General features: G+C 65.5%; 2 protein-coding genes and 1 long non-coding RNA gene across 5 annotated transcripts; 1 reads left to right on the top strand and 2 right to left on the bottom strand.

Annotated features, from left to right (window-relative positions):
* Window positions 1-159: 159 nt before the first annotated feature.
* Window positions 160-5,538, bottom strand: HIC1 (HIC ZBTB transcriptional repressor 1). 3 transcript variants are annotated; one of them, XM_072353846.1, is made up of 3 exons: window positions 4,867-5,538; window positions 4,233-4,489; window positions 160-3,487 (listed from the first exon to the last, which is right to left on the bottom strand). In XM_072353846.1, the coding sequence occupies exons 2-3, from the start codon at window positions 4,282-4,284 to the stop codon at window positions 1,542-1,544; spliced, it is 1,998 nt and encodes a 665-aa protein (XP_072209947.1). In that variant the 5' UTR covers window positions 4,285-4,489; window positions 4,867-5,538; the 3' UTR covers window positions 160-1,541. The 3 variants fall into 3 exon arrangements, with proteins under 3 accessions (XP_072209947.1, XP_072209946.1, XP_072209949.1); XM_072353845.1 differs by having other exon boundaries at window positions 4,233-5,538; XM_072353848.1 differs by lacking the exons at window positions 4,233-4,489; window positions 4,867-5,538 and adding an exon at window positions 3,982-4,082.
* Window positions 5,539-9,391: 3,853 nt separating this feature from the next.
* LOC140260674 (uncharacterized) lies at window positions 9,392-13,670 on the top strand. The gene is made up of 3 exons (XR_011905600.1): window positions 9,392-9,530; window positions 10,397-10,437; window positions 12,363-13,670. It is a non-coding gene; the product is annotated as an uncharacterized lncRNA (long non-coding RNA).
* Window positions 13,671-15,367: 1,697 nt separating this feature from the next.
* OVCA2 (OVCA2 serine hydrolase domain containing) lies at window positions 15,368-16,160 on the bottom strand. The gene has a single exon (XM_072353244.1). The coding sequence runs from the start codon at window positions 16,158-16,160 to the stop codon at window positions 15,480-15,482; it is 681 nt and encodes a 226-aa protein (XP_072209345.1). The 3' UTR covers window positions 15,368-15,479.
* Between the last annotated feature and the right edge of the window lie 198 nt (window positions 16,161-16,358).

Raw genomic sequence — 16,358 nt, 5'->3', positions numbered from 1 at the left:
CCCTGTTAATGAATGGGACTCTGGGCAAACAGCTTCTCCTCCCCTCCCACGGCCCCACACCACCCACCCAGCGCAGCCCCGTGGGGTTCATCCCTGCTCCCCATCCCAGCCCCATGCATCGGGGCTGCCAGAGAAGGACACGAGGCTCTGTGTGTTAATGTCACTTTATTGCTTGTTCCGTTTCGACTATAGAAAAAAGGGCGAGGAGCCCGTGTACAAATTGGACGTGATACAGACCCCGCTGGGCGCTTCCAGCTGTGCTTTGGGTGCAGCTGCTGCCGGTGCTCCACCTCCAAAATGGGCACAGATGCCCGGTGGCAGCTCTGGCCGGATACTGGCAAACCCCGGGGGGACCCGAGTGACCCCTGCCTGTCCCTGGCTGGGTGCAGACACCTGGGTGCACGAGGGCTCACTGCAGAGCAGCCAGCGCAGCGTAAGGCACAGTGGCTGCGAGGCTGGGGACAGTCACTGCCCCGGGGCCTCGTGTGCAAAGGAGAGGAGGGGGCACGGGGAGGGGAGAAGCTTCACATTAGCCCCAGGCAGAAGGGTCGTGGGCCTGGGTGGGGGGTCCAGACTTAGGGAGGGGTCACAAGAGGGGTGTCGCAGTGCCAGGGGTGCCCCTCGGGGGCTCGACCCGCTGTCATTGCAGCCCAGCCCGGGGGGCTCAGCTCCCCCCAGTGCTGCTCCCAGCCCCTTCCCGCGGCCCCGCGCCTCCGCTGCCCACGTCCACGTAGCTGACAAACCCAACCGCTTTGTCTTTGTCATAAACTCCCGGCCCGAGGCTCCCCAAACCCAACCCGACCCAGCTGAGCTGGGGACGGGGATCTTTGGCAATAAAAGAGGTGGGCCCGAGGGCACAACCACCCCACAGGACGGCGGCTCCCGGGGGTTCCTCCACCCCATTGGGCCCCGGGCATCCCTGATGGCGAGCGCTGTGGGGCAGGGTGCAGGGGCTCAGTCTGTGACAAGGCCCTGCCCCACCTCCCGAAAACACTGGCGGCTGAGGGCTGAAGCCGGAGAGCTCAGTGCTGCTCCACATTGAGGAGCATCGTGTTTCCCCGGTCACCATCCCTGACCCCCACCAACACCCCGCGTGAGCCTTCTCCATCAGTCTGTCCCCAAGCTCCCAGCACAGCCCCGGGGAGGAGGAGGCCCTTCGCTGTGGCCGCGATGGACGAAGTACTCACGGCCCCACGGCAGTGATGGCGGCACAGTCTGGGTTCCATCACAGCAGAGCTGAGCTCCATTGGGTCCCGCCACGGGGCGGGCAGAGATGGGGACAGCCCCGAGGTAAGGAGCGGGCTCATGTCCTCCAAAGCCTCAGGGCTCAGGCTGGCGGCACAGCGGGGTGAGCCGGGAGGTCAGTCCCTGAATATCGGCTTCTCCCCACCGCTCACGGCGGGACGCGCCATCCAGCCGGCCCGGGGCAGCTCTCATGGGACCCCCTGCTCCGAGCGAGTTCTCCGGGGCCGAGCACCCACCACCTCCATCCCCGCCCTGCAGAGGCACGGGGATCCCCAGGGCCCCCCCTCTGTCGGGCGCTACGGGGGTGAGTAGCGCTCTATGGTCCGTGCAGCGTCGGCATGGAGGTGCGGAGCCTGCGCCAACACCTCGGCCGCTTTGTCCTGGCTCAGCCCCAGGTGCTCGGCCGTGAACTTGGCCAACGGGTAGAGGCTCTCCATGGCCTTGGGGTCGCTGAGGAAGTGTGAGGTGTGGGACAGCAGCTCGGCCGCCTTCTCCTGCTTGAGCCCCAGCTGGTCGGCGGTGAGCCGCGCCATGGCGTAGACGCTGTCGGGGAAGTCCAGCTTGGCTTTGCCGTCGGGGCCGGCCGTGTGCATCTTCATGTGGCTGATGAGGTTGCGCTGTTGGGCGAACTTGCCTCCGCACACCTGGCACTCGTAGGGCTTTTCCCCGGAGTGGATGCGCATGTGCTCGGTCAGGCGGTACTGCCGGGTGAAGCGCATCCCGCAGGCGTCGCAGGCGAAGGGCTTGAGGCCGAGGTGGCTGCGCATGTGGCGGGTCATGGTGCCTCGCTGCGTGAACTTCTTCCCGCAGATGGTGCAGGGGTAAGGCCGTGTCAGCCAGTGCGTCTTCTCGTGCTGCCGCAGCGTGGCTGGGTCCTTGTAGGACTTGTCGCAGGACGAGCAGCGGTACGGCCGCAGGATGTCCCCCAGCCCTGCGCCGCCCTTATCCAAGAAGGGCACGGCCTGCTCGGCCGCCGCTTTGTGGTACAGCTCCTCTTCGTTGTGGGCCTCCACGTGAGCGTTGAGCTGCTCGGAGCTGGGGAAGCCCTTCCCGCAGGGGATGCAGACGTACAGGTTGTCGCCCAGGCTCTCGGGCTCATAGCCCAGGTGGTTGCAGTAGCGGTCCAACGCATCGCCGGGTGATGGCCCCTCGCTGCTGCCCGTCTCCTCGCTGGTGCTGTTGTCGGGCTCCAGGTCGTTGCTCTCCACGCTGGGATAGCGTGGCTGTGGGGCGGCGGGCGGCGATTCGGCTTTTTCCTCCCTCTCCAGCTCCTTCTCTGCCTCCCCTTCGTCCAGGTAGGGCCCCAGCGGCTCGTGCTTCATCCAGCGGTACATCAGCTCGCGCCCATCGCTGCGGGGCAGGGGGGGCTCGGTGCAAGGCGGCGTGCCACGGAATGGGTCAGTGGCGTGGGGGTGTCCCCCCGGTTCCCCACCCGGTGGCGAGTCCTTGTAGGCAGCGGGGTGGCCGGCCAGGAGCCCCCCGCTCACAGGGGGGCTGTCGTGCCGTGGGGGCAAGGAGGGCTCGCGGGGCTCTGCAGGCAGCAGGCGGTCGGTGGGCAGCAGCTGGGCGGAGGGGCCAGTGGGGCTCTTCTTGGAGAGGTCGAGGCCGCACGGTGGCGAGCAGTGCCGCTCAGGGGGGCACAGCCCGTGGGGGTGCAGCGGGGTGCCCTGCGAGGCCGACGCGTAGAGCTCCCCACACTGAGTGTTGAGCGGGGCCGCCGGCTCCACGGGCTGCAGATCGACGGGTCGTGGCGTCCCCGAGTAGCAAGCCTGGATGACCGGCGTGGCGGCACGCAGCCCCCGGCCCAGCTTGTAGGGCGCGTAGCCCCCACGCAGGTGGCAGTACTTCCCGCTGCGTTTCAGCTTCTTCTTGCACAGTGCCACCAAGCCGGGGATCTGCAGGTAGCTGGCGGCCGCCAGCACAGCCCCCAAGCTCTGCTCGCCTCCCGGCTCGCATTCACCCAATCGCCCGGTGTAGATGAAATCGAGGATGAGGCGGAAGATGCCGGGGCTCACCATCTCGTGGTCCAGGTTGAGCAGGTTGTCGTGCACCACCAGCGACTTGAGGTAGGCGCTGCTGGCCGCCAGGATGTTCTTGTGAGCGCGGAAGAGCGCGTTCTGCACCACGATGATCACGTCGCACAGGAAACCCTTCGTGCGCTGCGTGTTCAGCTGCAGCAGCAGCTGCCGCGAGTGGCTCGGCACCTCCATGGCCTCCAGCATCGCGCCGCGCACCCGCCGCCCTGCAACAAACGGCCCCGTCAGCCCAACGCCTGTAGGGGATGTAGGGAGGGTAGGGCACTACGGGGGCGGGGGAGGACGTGGTGGGGGGGGGGGGGGTTGCTCAGCCCACCTCAACCCCAACCCCGGTTCTCTCTCCCCCGCTGCGTTCTGGCTGCTCTGAGCGCAGCTTTCCCTGTGCCACGCTTATATCGGGGCTCGCTTCGCACCGGCCGATGGGGCGGGGAGTGGGGTACAAACCCCCAGAGGCTCAGATTTAGGCTCAAATATTCTTTTTATTTTGGGGGGGGGGGAGAGAAAATGACATCATCCCCCCCACACACACCTCCCCGCCCCCGCTCGCTTCCAGCCCCCCCCCCGCTCCCACCTGCCGCTGCCCTCACCGGAGGAAACGGGGGAGTTGGGGGGGGGAGAAAGCGGAGAAAAGCGGCCGTCCCGCTGCCCTCCGAAGAGCCCCGGGGCCGCCCGCCCCCCCGGGGCCGCCGCTCGCCGTTACCTGCGCCGCTCCCCGCTCCCCGCAGCGCTCCTCCAGGCTCTTATGGCCCCGCTCCCGGGAGGCGGCCGGCCGTGCCCCCGGCGCCCCCCGCCCCCGTTTCCTGCGAGGTGAGCGGGGAGGACGAGGGAGGGTAAGGAGGTGGGGGTAGGGGGGGGTGGGGGGGAAACGGGACCTCCCCTCCCCGCCTCCCCTCCCGGTGCCGCCCCGGTGAGTGCCCCCCGAGCGCCGTCGGAGCCGCGGTGCCGGTTTACCTGCCCGTCCGCTGCCCTCCGCCAGCCAGCCGAGCTCTCGGTGGACTCTCATGGCTCAGCCCCGGGGGGGCCGTCGCCGGGCGCTGCCCTCCGCCCTCCGCCGCCGCTCCATTCCCGGCGCTGCCGACCGCCCGTACGCCCCTCGGAGCGGTCGGCGGCGGCGGTTCCTCGGGGCTCCCGACGCCGCCAGCTCGGAGGTGAAACCCGGGCTGCGAACTCCCCCTGACCCCGGCCTGAACTCCGAGCAGCGCCGCTGGCTGTTAAAGGGACGGCGGGAGGTTTCCTCCTCCCCTCCCCGGGCGGGGCACGCAGCAGCCGGGCCCCCCCCTTCTCCTCCTCCTCCTCCTCCTTCTCCTCCTCTTTTCTCCGAGCCCTAATTCCCCTCGGCCCCGGTGGGAGCGGGAGAAACGGGCGGCGCCGCCTCCCGCACGGCCCCACCGCCCCTTCGAGGGTCTCAATCCCGGCGGCGGCTTTGCCCACCCCTCCCCGACTCTCCCGGGTTCCTCCGCTGTTCCCGACCCCTCTTTTCTCCCCCATTTCTCCGTGTCCAGGCTCAGGCTTCCCCCCCTCCCCATCCATCAGCCCGACCAGGTGAGCCCCGACGGCGCGTCCGCCGCGCCCCGACGGCACTTACCCCGCAGCGCCCCGTCTCCTCCGCCGCCCTCGCTGCCGCTGCCCGGTACCGCTCGTCGGGCTCCATCTAGCGGCGCCCGCTGCGCTCCGCCCCCGCCGTCGGGGTTTTTGGGTGGGAGAGGAGGGGGGGGGTGAAGAGCTCCTCCCCGTGCAGGTGCGCGGTTCCCCCGACGGGGCGTCCAGTGGAGGTGGTGGGAATGGGAGTAGAGGTCGATGGGTTTGGTCGGTGGGGTGGTTTTTTAGAGGAGAGGGGAGCGGGTGGGAAGGAAGGGCGGCCCCGGGGGGGACACAGCGACGTGTCCCCCCGCTCCTAGCGAGGCGGGTTGAGCTTCGTGCTTTCGCTTCTCCTTTCTCACAGCCGCGGCCATTTGTGGAAGCCCGGAGGGCGGCACAGCAACAGGCATCTCCCCCCGGGGGTCACCCCGCAGCCGGGCACGGCACCCCAAAGATCTCCCGTCCACCCGCCCGACCCCGGGGGGGTCTCCCCCCAAATCCCACCGCGCAGTGCCGGCCCTCCCGTTGTTCCCTACGGGCTTCTCCAAGCGAGTTTGACCGCAGCGGGATGGAACCGCTCAGCCCCAAACCCAACATCGGGCGACATCGGGATCCTGGGAGCGGAGCGAGCGCTGACCTTCATTGCGGAGCAGTGATTTCATCCCACCCCCTCGGGCGCTGATTTCCCCCCCACCCTCCTCTCTTTATATATATCTCTATATACATAATTTTTGTGGGCTTTCCCCCCCCCCCCCTGTTCAATTAACGGCTGGAAGTGTTTCAGGTTCTGGCAGGGAGCTTTGGACGTCGCTGTGAGCGATGACTCCCGCGGGCTGCGTCCGCGTAATTTATGGGGCCGAGCTGCATCAATCACAGCGGCTCCCCGACAGCTGCCCACCCCCCTCCTCCCACCCCCCCCCCCCGGGACCCCGGGCTGCCCCCGCTACCTGCTGAGTGACTGAGCCCGGCGGGGGTGGGGGTTGAGGGGGGGGGGGGGGGAAACACCTCCGACTCCTTCACCTTTTTCTCGCAGCTCAAAAGCTGGGGCAGGTGGAGGGGGTGAGCTCAGCCCCGCGGCCCCGACATCTCAGAGCAGAGCTGTCCCTTTTCGCCCTGTTCCGCCGCAGGCAGAGCTGGTGAACGGGAGTGCTCAGGAAGAGAAGGAAAGGGGGGGGGGGGGGGGGAAGGTGAAAAAAGGGGGCATTTTCGCCTCAATGTGCAGCGCAGATTGGAAACAGCTCTGCTTAAGTCATTGGCTCTGTTGGGAGGTCTGAGCTGGAGCGTCTCCCGCCTGTGCCCCCTCCCCACGATCAATCACGGCGCAGCAAATTAGCCCAGATGCCGGGAGATTGGGTTCAAATCCAGCTGTGGTTTGGATCGCACTCGCACGCCTGGCTTCATGTGGGACCTGGGCTGTTGGACAGGATGCAGCCCCCCGGTCTCTGTAGGGCCCCGTTTCCCAGCGCAGCCTCTCCCCGAAGCCCACACACATGTGTTCGATTACGGCGTTGGCCAGCCGGGCCGCATCCGGCACCGCCAGGAGCCTGGAGCCCCGCTGGCAGCTCGCACTTCATTTTCCCGGCGGTGCCGGGGGCACAGCAGCCCCCACAGCCCATGTGTGGCCCCTTTACGGAGGCTGAGTCCCTTCCCGACACGGTGGCACCCGGTCCCGTTCGTGCACCGGCATCGCTGAGCTGAGGCCGTGAAACTCGTGACAGCAGTGAGCTGCCCTCTGGTTGGGTGTGGGCTGTAGGGTTACCTTCTGTGCCTGTGCTGAGCTCTTCCAGGTGCCCTCCGGTACCACGGGCCCCTGTTTTGGGGCTAAGGGCTGCACTGTGCTGCATGGCCCCGGTGGGGCAGGGTGGGTGAGGGTGGTGCTGGGATGGGTGAAAGGCTCTTCTCTATGGGGTGATGCTTTGTGGGGCAGTGGGGATCTCTTCCTTGTGGGGCAGTGCCATGGGAAGTGATGACACTCCTTTCCTGTGGGGTGGGTTGGGGGACCCCTCCCTGGGGGGCAACGTGCAGATAGATGAGGGGTTCCTCCCCCAAGAGGCAGTGTCCTGTCAGACCCCTCCTTGCGGGGGCGATGCTCAGCTGAACGAGGGGCAGAATCCCACCGCGGCTGAGCTTAAAGGTCCCTGTGGTCCCAGCCAGTCCCACAGTGCCCTCCCCCCACCCCCAGAGCCGGTGCCAGCACCACATTCAGATCCTTATGGAGGACACCCCACAGCCCCCCGGGTCCCCATGTGCTCCCACCGGGACATCGTCACCCTTTGCTGCCCACCAGGACCCCGTGGGCTGCCAGGTTGTATCCCACACCCCGTGCCCAGGGATCCCAGTGCAGGGCTCTGCACGGCTCCTTGTTGACCCTCAGGAGGTTCCCATCACCTTGGTGGGGAGATGGGACCCTTTTCTTTGTGGGGTGACACTTGATGGGGCAGCGGGTTCCCCTTCGGTGTGGGATGATGCTCACCCATACAAGCAGAACCCTCTCTGCCAAGTGATGTTTAATGGGTAAGTGAGAGCCCTTATAAGTGAGGATATATATAAGTGAGGATACCTTCAGGATGACCCTCAGGCAGGGGACCCCATTCCTTTGGCACGATGTTTGGGACTCCATAATCCTGGCTCAGTGGTGATGGGATCCCATCCCTTTGGGACAACGTATGACAGGATGATGGGACCGCATCCCTTTGGTGGGATGATGGGATCGATTCCTTTGGGACGATGATGATGGAACCCCATCCCTTCGGGTTGATGCTCCGTAGGACAACAGGACACACTGTAGGACGGTGCTCGATTGGATGAGGAACGCTTCCAGCAGCTCAGTAAGGGCTGGAATCATCTTTCCATATCGGGAAGCGCTTCAGACCCCACGGGCGACCTGAAACCCCTCTTTCTACCACCACCCCTTCCACTACGGGACGCTTATAGGACGGAGGGGCTGAGGATGGGCTGCCTCAAACCCCACTAGATGGCAGCAACGGGCTGCGCTCCGGGACACAACACCCCCCCACAACCCCCCCACCGCCGCCCCCTCGGGGACCGGGGGGCTGCTTTTCGTCCCGAACGGTTCCCAACGGGGGGACGTGGGAGGGGTGGGTGGGTGAGGGGTGAAAAGCGGCCCCCGGTCCCGGAGGGGGCGGCAGCGGCGGCTCCGGGGGAGGCAGTGCGCAGCCGGTACCGGTGGGCCGTCCCCGGTGCTGACTAATCCCGGGGCTGAGTCACGGCTGCGGCGGGCAGCGCTGCGGCAACGGAGCCTCCGAAAACCGGAGAGAGCCCCGACGGGGCGGGAGCTGAGAAAGGGCTAAAAGTGGTGGGGGGACACGGAGAGAGGGATATAAGGGGGGATGAGTGTGTGTGTGTGTGTGATGGGGGGTATGTTATGGGGTTTTGGGGTGGTAGCGGGCTCCCATTGGAATGGGGGCCTGGGGGAAGAGGAGGGGGGAGAGGGAGGAAGGCTGGATGTGGGGTGTCAGTGGGGAGTGGGGTTTGGGTGGGTGTTAGGGGGGTCGCGGCCTTACGCAGCGGCGGGTGCTGGCGGCGCGGTGCTGCTGTCAATGACAACGCCGCTGTTGCCGTGGCGACAGCTATGATGCTTCGCCAGAGCCCAGTGAGGTCAGAAGGCTCCGGCAGGAACCGGGGGGGGCGTTATAGGGGGGGGGGGGGATATGGGATGCGGACCACCGGGGGAAGGGTCCCCCCCATGTCCCCCTGGATGTGGGTTTAGTCTCACTCGGCTCGGGGTGCTGACACTTGGGATGGGGAGGGGAGTTACATTTAGGAATTCACCCAAACCGGCTCATTGGGAACACAGCAGTTTTGGGGTCTCGGTGCCCCCCAACTTGGGATCGTGCCCCCGGCCCCCTGCTAGGCTGCATTAGGGCAGCACGGTGCTGCAGTGGGGAAGCTGCAATGTTTTGGGGGGGGGGGAGGAAGCTCCAAACTCCCCCCCCCCCAATACACACAGACACACATACAGACACACACACACCTTGTTGTGCCCCTTCCTCCTGCAGGACACCCATGGCTGCTCACGGGGGAAGTGATGCCATGATATGGGGTGGATGGACACGGCGCAGGTGCATGGGGGGCACCCTCAGGCTTGGACACCCCCAGGGCTCTGTGCTATTTCCCCCTGAGCACAACCCCACGTAGCCGAGCTTATGGGCACGGTGGGGGAGTTGGGTGTCTATGGGGTGACCCCATAGAGGACTGTCGGGTCCCTCTGTGGGGTTCACCCCCAACGGGGCTGCGGGAGGAGGGATACGGGGATCGGGGCTGCCCCTCTACGCATCCCCACAGGGGATGGATACCCTGGGGTGGGGGGGGGGATGTCGGGGTCCCGGTACGGCCCGGACCCCCCTCCCCACCTGCGGGCCGTTGCCCTCCCCCCGCCCCGATATAAATAGTAGCGTCTTCCCGTTCCCTAAATTTCCTCGCTGACGTAGCGCTCACGTCATTGTGTAGGTTGATGCTTTTCTATGAATGAGCCGAGATCCCCGTTACTACGAGCCCGATCCTATAAAAGCTCCGCGCTCTGCGGACAGAGCAGCATCACCACACCGGCACCGGCACCGAACCGGGGGGAGAACCGCGGGGCTCCGGGTCCGGACCGGGAAGTGTCGGGGTCCGGGGGGAGGTAAGGCTGAACCCGCCCCCCCATTCCAGGTAAGCGGGGACTGGAGGGGGCAGCGCAGCCCCGCGGCATCGAGCGCTGCACCTGTATGTGGGGGGGGGGGGGTGATGGGGAACGGGATCGGGACGGGGAAGGGGGTGGGGGGGTGACTCTGCGGCGGGGGGGGGGGCGGATCGGGGCCGCCTGGCGCAGCCCCACGTGCGGAGGGGGCGGTGGGGTCGGGGCGCGGCGCCGGTGGGGGCGGGCGCGGGGGCGGAGCCGCCCCGGGGAAGGGGCGGGGGGGGGGGGGGGGGGGAGGCGGTGGCCCCCCCCACACTTTGCGGTGTTTATGTGAGTGCGTGTGTTTGGACACCGTCTACCCCCCCCCCTCCCCTCCGCCCCCCCGCGCTGTTTGCTGCGGGTGACATTGGCATCCCACTGTCTCCGCATCCAGCCCCGACGTGCCCCCCCCCACCCCGCACCGTCAATCCCCCCCCCCCCCCTTTCCCTTCCCCCTCCCTCCATACCCCGCAATGGGACACCGCACCCCCAACACCCCGAGCTCTGTGTCGCCTTCACCCCGACCGTCGGAAGAGCGTGGAGAGACCCCGTCGAGGAGAGCCCGAGTCAGCGCATCGGCACCTTGGCTCTAGACTGCTTACTGCTGCGTAGGGACAGGACAGTAACAGTCTACAGTCATGGCTACTGAAGCATGACCCACCGGCACCGGCACCGGCACCGCCGTGGGGCGGGGGGAGCGGTCCCGGGAGGGGCTGGGGGGGTGGGGGGGGGCTGGAGCTGTCCCGCGTGCTGAGCCGTCGAGGCGGCCGGGAGCGTCCCGCGGGGTGAAGACGGGATGGGGGTCCGCTGCCCGCCTGACCCCTCTCTCTCTTTCCACCCTCTCCTCCCCCTCCCGCAGACACTGAGACCCCACGGCGGACGCCCCCCGCTGCAGCCCAGGTAGGGGGGTTCCCCCCGACGGGGCGAACACGCGTGGGCCGGCGGGAGGGCCGGGCTGTGCTGGGGGGGTGGTGGAGGGTGAAGAGGGGCTTCCTCCGCACGCCGACTGTCCCCCCACGCTGCGGGGCGGGGGCGCTCGCTGCGGTTTTGGGGGCCGCCCCCTCGCTGTCGCCAGGCACCGGCTGCGTCCCCTTCTACCTCCACCCCCAACCCCCCCCCCCTCCTCGACGTCGCCCGGGCGACCGTGGCTTTAGATTGTTACTGTGCTGCTGGGGGGGTAACAGTCTACAGCCATGGTCGCCGGGCCCGGCGCACTCGCAGCGCGGGCAGCACCCCCCGGAGCCCCCCCACGAGGCCCGCGGCAGAGAGAAGCGGGGTTCCCGTCGGGCACAGCCCCGCCTCCCGCGGCAGTAGGAGCTCACATGCAGGCTGCGTTCGCCGCACATCAACTCTTACTGTTCGGGGGGGCGGGCGCGGAGCGGCTCTTCCTCGGCACGGGGAACGGCGCGGATCCCCCTCCTCTATTCCACATCCCCTCCTACCCCCCCCCCGGTCCCCATCATCCACCCCCGCCCCGCAGCCCCTCACCTGCCCTTTCGCTGCCCCGAATGGGGCTCCCCCGTTTCCCTGCGCCGCGTCGCGGTGCGCACCGACGGCTCCGACGACCGGGGGGGAGTTCGGGGTTGGGGGGCGCACCGGGAGCGGAGCGCGGCCCTACGCGGGGCGGCGGCGGCGGGGACTGAGTGCGGCACGACGGGGCGGGTGGTGGCGGCCGGGGGCGGGCGCAGGTTGCACAACTCGCCCGTAGCGGCCAGGAGATTCCTAAGAGGCGAAGTCAGAGCGGCCCGACCCGCCCCGTTACCGGGCATCGGGCCCTCGGCAGCCGGCGGTGAGCGGCAGCGGTCGGGAGAGGAGGGGGGGGGGGGGGAGGAAGGGCTGGCACGGGGAGTGGGGGGATCCACAGGAAGCCCCGAGGGATGGGAGGTGCTGAACCCGTGCAGGTGGGTGCTGGGGGCAGAGGGGATGGGGGGGACAGAAGCAAGAGGGCAGGATGGGGACGGGGCAGCTGCAGCCCGGTGTCCCCCTGCATGAGGGTTTTGGGGCAGCCCCATCGGTGGGGGGAACCTACAACTGTGGCGGCCACAGCGAGCCTGCAGGGCAGGGAGAGACACCCTGAGGTGCTGCTCATCTCCAAAAGCACCCTTTGAGCCCATAAAAGCCTGGGGTCCTGGGAGGGGGGAAGGAATCTCTTATGGCCATTGGAGGATGCCCAAAATGAGCCCCCAGGTGATGGGAGCAGCCCTGGACCAGGGACAGCCCCCAGCCTCCATCCCCACAAAGACTCAATGCGGCGCTGTTGTTGTTTTGAAGGCCAACTTGTCCCGTTCACACATTGGAAATAGTTTTTTCTTCCAAAGAACTTAAAAATATCTCAGATTTCTGATGCTGGCTTCCAAGGAGCTGAGCCCAGGGACAGCCTGTGAGGGACAGAGACCGCCCTGCTCCCATACTGCTCGGCCACAGGGAGACAGAGCTTGTGGTGCTGCACCAACACTGCCCTGTGTTGGGTTGCTGGATGAGAAGCAACAAGTGCTGCTGGCCCTCCTGCTGCCAGGATGGGATAAGGCTCATCCTGGGGGAGCTGTACTGCTGCCAAGCTCAACGGTGGAGGACTTGGATGCTTCCATCCTGCTCTCCCCAGGTGGACTTTCCCCATGGAGAGCATGTGGCCCCATAGCACAACTTCTGCCCAAAGCCTCACAGCTGTGCCACAGGGAGCTTGTGCCATGGAGCTGGGGTGGGCAGTACGTGCCCACAGGGCTGTGGGAGGGGGGGCACAGGGGGCAAAGGGGTTCTGCTGCCCCCCAAAAGGCAGCACAGCTCCTGGATGCCCCTCACTAAACACTATTGTTACCATCTGACAGCTCTTGGCGAAACCATCTTTGTGATTCAGCCGTGTTTATCCCAGCCCGCGGCCCGGCCCAGCGTGGGTTTCCATGGAAAACTTCCATCGAAAACAAGGAGAAAAGGAGTTGCAGCAGGAGTGACTCAGCCACAACTGGAAGCTTCTGCGGATGAGGCAGAGAAGGGGGGGACTCTTCCCCTTGGTCCCAGTCAAGCAGCGGGAGCCTGGGGACACCCCTGGACACGTCCTGCAGCTCTCTTGTACCCAAATCCCAGCACACTGCAGGTAGGAGCCAGGCCCAAGGGAGATAGATGCATTGTGTAAGCATCCACGAAACACATCAGCTTCCAGGAGCACCCCCTCCCCAGCAGACTGCATCAGGCCCTGCTCACCGCTGGCTGTAGGGGAGGAAGAGTGAGATGAGTAAGGCTGGAAAGGATGGTGAGACCCGCTGGCAGCACAGCCCACGGGAGCCCCTGCCTGTGCTGGCCAGCCCTGCACGGGCAGTGAGTGTGGGGAGGGAGCGGAGGAGGGCCTGAGTCAGCAGCAGCACTGGGGAAGGGATGCAGGGAGCAGGCGGTGGGTGTTTGCCAGTGGGAGGATGCTTGGGATGCTCACAGCATCCCTAGTGCTGCTGGTTGTCTCAGAGCCTGCAGCAGGCACGGCAGCAAGCAGGGGTGTAGCTACCCCAGGGGCTGACACTGCTGTGGACACAGTGGGGGGGGGATGCAGAGAGCTTTGAAAGCTGCTTTGGGGGGCAGAAATAGGGAGCAGAAGGGTGAAGTGCATCCCTGTCACAGCACCCAACCATTGCCACTGGGTAAAGGCAAGGTGGGGGGGGGAGCATACCTCCACAAATAATGCTCTCAAGGGTAGGGAAGACATTTGCCAGTCTCTCCTCCAGGCTCACATCCCTCCTGTTTTCTTCCCCACGCAGCTCACAAGAAGGTAGAACATGGGAACTAGACCTGGACCAACAAAAGGTACGTGGCATGGAGCTGAGCTGCTGCCGAGGTGGCAGAAGGCAAACAGGTCAGAACTGCTGCCTGGCATGGGGCAGACACAGCCACAATCAGAGGGGCTGCGGTGGGTAGGATTCCTGGGGCACCTTCCTCTGAGCAGCAAGGGATGCCTGCAGGAATTGTTTCCATCCTCCCATCACAGCAGGTGCAAAAAAAAAAAGCAGGTTCCTCCCGTGCTGCTGACACGTACACCTCATGCAGATGAAGGGTCGGCTTTATTTGTTTTTATTATTTTCTTTAAGCTCAGGGAGAAAGCACACACATATATATATATATATATATTATTAAACTCCCTGGGAACAAGATGCAGGTGCTGGAGTACCAAAAAGCCCCCAGAATTCAAGCCCACCCACCCATCAACCACCCCCCCCCCCCCTTCCCCTTCCTCGCCCCAAAGGAGCCGTATGGGAAGCGGCAGGGCCCATTCTGCTCACTCACCACGCACACACGAGGTCCATCCCTGTTTCCAACGCCAGCGAGACGCTGCGGTGCTTCCAGCCGGTGCTGCTGCGGGACACGGGGGCGGGGGAAGCGGCTGCGGGACCGCAGTGCAGGCTGGACCGCGGCGAGCAGACATCACTGCAGTGCCTCCTCCGCGCCGTCCCGCGGTGATGGGCTGAGCCGACGAACAGCCACGGCGAGCTGCAAGCTCGGCAATCATTAAACAGCGAACGAACGGCGGGCCGGCCTGGGTGCTGCCTGCTGCCGTGTTTTCATAGCGCCTGGAGGTTCAGGTGGGAAAGCAGCGAGACAAAGGCCTTGCTGCTTTGTCATCACAGGGTTTAGCCTCGCTGTTTTGGCTGCATCCACCCACCTCCTGCTGCTTGGCAGGGCAACAGGTGTGGAGACGCACAGCAGCATCAATGCAGCTCCGGACGCTCCTTCCCCGCATCCTTGCAGGCCGAAAGCTGAGTCTTTGTTCCCCAAAGCAAACCCTGGTATCCTTAATGCAGAGAACAAGGGGTGACAGACACCCCACAGCTCTGCATCAGCCCAGGAGGCAGCACGGCAGCTCTGCTCCTTGAGCAGCACTGCGATGCCGGAGCCCCCAGAGCCCCCACAACCTTCAGTCACTTGAGGGCAACATCAGTGCAGATGTGACTGCAGGGGAAAGCAGCCTCACGCTCATACTGCCACCTCCATCATGCTGCTGCCACATTAACCAGCAAGAAACCAGAGAGCAAAACTCAAATGAATTAAAGCTGCTCGCTTTTGCTCGGTTAGTTTTAACCTGCGGCGGTTTCCAGGCGTGTTCACAGCTCAGTGAACACTGAAAGTGCTTCCATCTACTGATCCACTCCCTGTGGTTGCCTGGGGCTCAGAGGCAGCCTGGGGAAGCATGAGGAGCCCATAGACTCAAGTGGAGCCTTCCCATCCCATCTCTCTCCTCCTGGTGCTCATCACCCACCATAGGGTTGCCCAGCACCACCCTCTGCTCAGCCTCATCACCTGTGGGACCTCAGTGCAGCAAGATACAACAGCCCGACCTGGCAACAACAAACTACCACGTTTAGCATCTACATTGCGCTTCACCACTGAAGAAAAAGGGGATCAGAGACCATGCTGTGAGCTGAAGCCCCTCTGGGTACAGACTCAAGGCCGGTGCATCCCAGCACTGAAGCCACATGGCAGCCAAGCAGGATGTCTATCATCAGAGCAACACCACCAGCATCACAGACTTCTGGGTGCTTCAGACAGAAACCTGAACCAGCAAAGAAATTGAATGCATGAGGCAAACAGCAGCCCCGGCACTGCCAGGAAATGTCTTTTCTAGGGGCCAGACCAGCTGAAAGGTTGGCTTCATTTATTTGATACGGGATACTGAAAGCACAGACCCTTTGGATATAAGAGCTGCAAGCAATGTGTGCTCTGCAGCTACGACCTCAGGCTGAGATCGTACTTTTATAGGGCTGTGTTAAGCCTTGAATGCCCATCAGGTACAGACGTATCACTCTGCTGTCTGCTACCCGCTGTCATACACACAACGAAGCTACAAAGAGGAGCGATACAGAAGAGTTCATGTTGCAAAGGAGAGATGGTGACAACCTCTCCAAGGAGCACAGAAACAGCGCGCTCTGCACCAAGCAGCCCACCACAGGCTGCAGGCACTGCTCTCACCCCAGCCCGCCCCCTGGCTGCTCAGTCTGACCCTGCCCGGGGCTGAACCGTCCCAAGAAATCCAGGTAAGCTTCTTTCTGCGGCGCAGCCACGGGGACAAAGTGCCCACCGGGATGCGTGACGACGACCGGCTCCACGAAGCACCGGGCCAGCTCAGCGCTGAGATGCGCAGCGATCACAGCATCGGCATCACCCACGACGTGCAGCGAGGGCAGCGCGATGGGCTGCCGGTAGAAGTGCCGGTGTGCCGGGGAGCGGCTGGCGAAAGCGGCCACCAGGACGGCGAACGTGACGGGGAACCGCGGGTCGCCGCGGGCGCTCATGGCGCACACCATGGCGGCCAGCGCCGCTCCCTGGCTGAAGCCCAGCAGCCCGTCGATGGGCCCACGCTCCCGCAGCGCTGCCGCCACGGCCTGAAGCGACTCCTCCAGCCCCGCCGGCTCATCCGCCGCCTCCGAGGCCTCAAAGGTGCCGGGCCTGGAGAACCACCAGCCTCGAGGGGGATCGTCGTTTGTTTCATCCTCGGCGCCGGGCACGAGGTGCGGAGCGTCGATGGCGACGAGCTCAGCGCGGCCTCGCAAGGCCTTGCGCAGCGCTCCGGTACGCTGCCGGAAGCGGCGCTCGCTCTGCCGGTAGCCGTGAAGCGCCAGCAGCCGCAGCGGCCGCCCCTCCGACATGGTGCCTGCCGCAACCGGAAATGAGCGCCGCTTCCGGCCGCCCTCCCCTTCCCGCCGCAAAGCCACGCGCTGATTGGCTATCGCCGCACGCACCGAAAGGCTCGGGGAGGAACGTCCGCCAGCGCCCCCTTGCGGCGGGAGGTCGCGACGCGGGGATGCGGCACCGACGGGGCGGCCGTGGAAGCGCCGTGCGGTAAG

This window comes from Excalfactoria chinensis, chromosome 19, assembly GCF_039878825.1.
Source record: "Excalfactoria chinensis isolate bCotChi1 chromosome 19, bCotChi1.hap2, whole genome shotgun sequence".
Taxonomy (NCBI): domain Eukaryota; kingdom Metazoa; phylum Chordata; class Aves; order Galliformes; family Phasianidae; genus Excalfactoria; species Excalfactoria chinensis.
Note: the sequence above shows the minus strand (reverse complement) of the source record. Positions and strands in the feature narration are given on the sequence as shown.

What these genes read in the sequence shown, in the direction of transcription:
- OVCA2 (XM_072353244.1), bottom strand. Translation starts at nt 16,160, where the DNA reads ATGTCGGAGGGGCGGCCGCTGCGGCTGCTGGCGCTTCACGGCTACCGG.
- HIC1 (XM_072353845.1), bottom strand. Translation starts at nt 4,284, where the DNA reads ATGAGAGTCCACCGAGAGCTCGGCTGGCTGGCGGAGGGCAGCGGACGG. An exon ending in GGAGGGCAGCGGACGGGCAG is followed by an intron (nt 3,488 to 4,232) that starts GTAAACCGGCAC and finishes CGTTTGTTGCAG; the next exon opens with GGCGGCGGGTGCGCGGCGCG.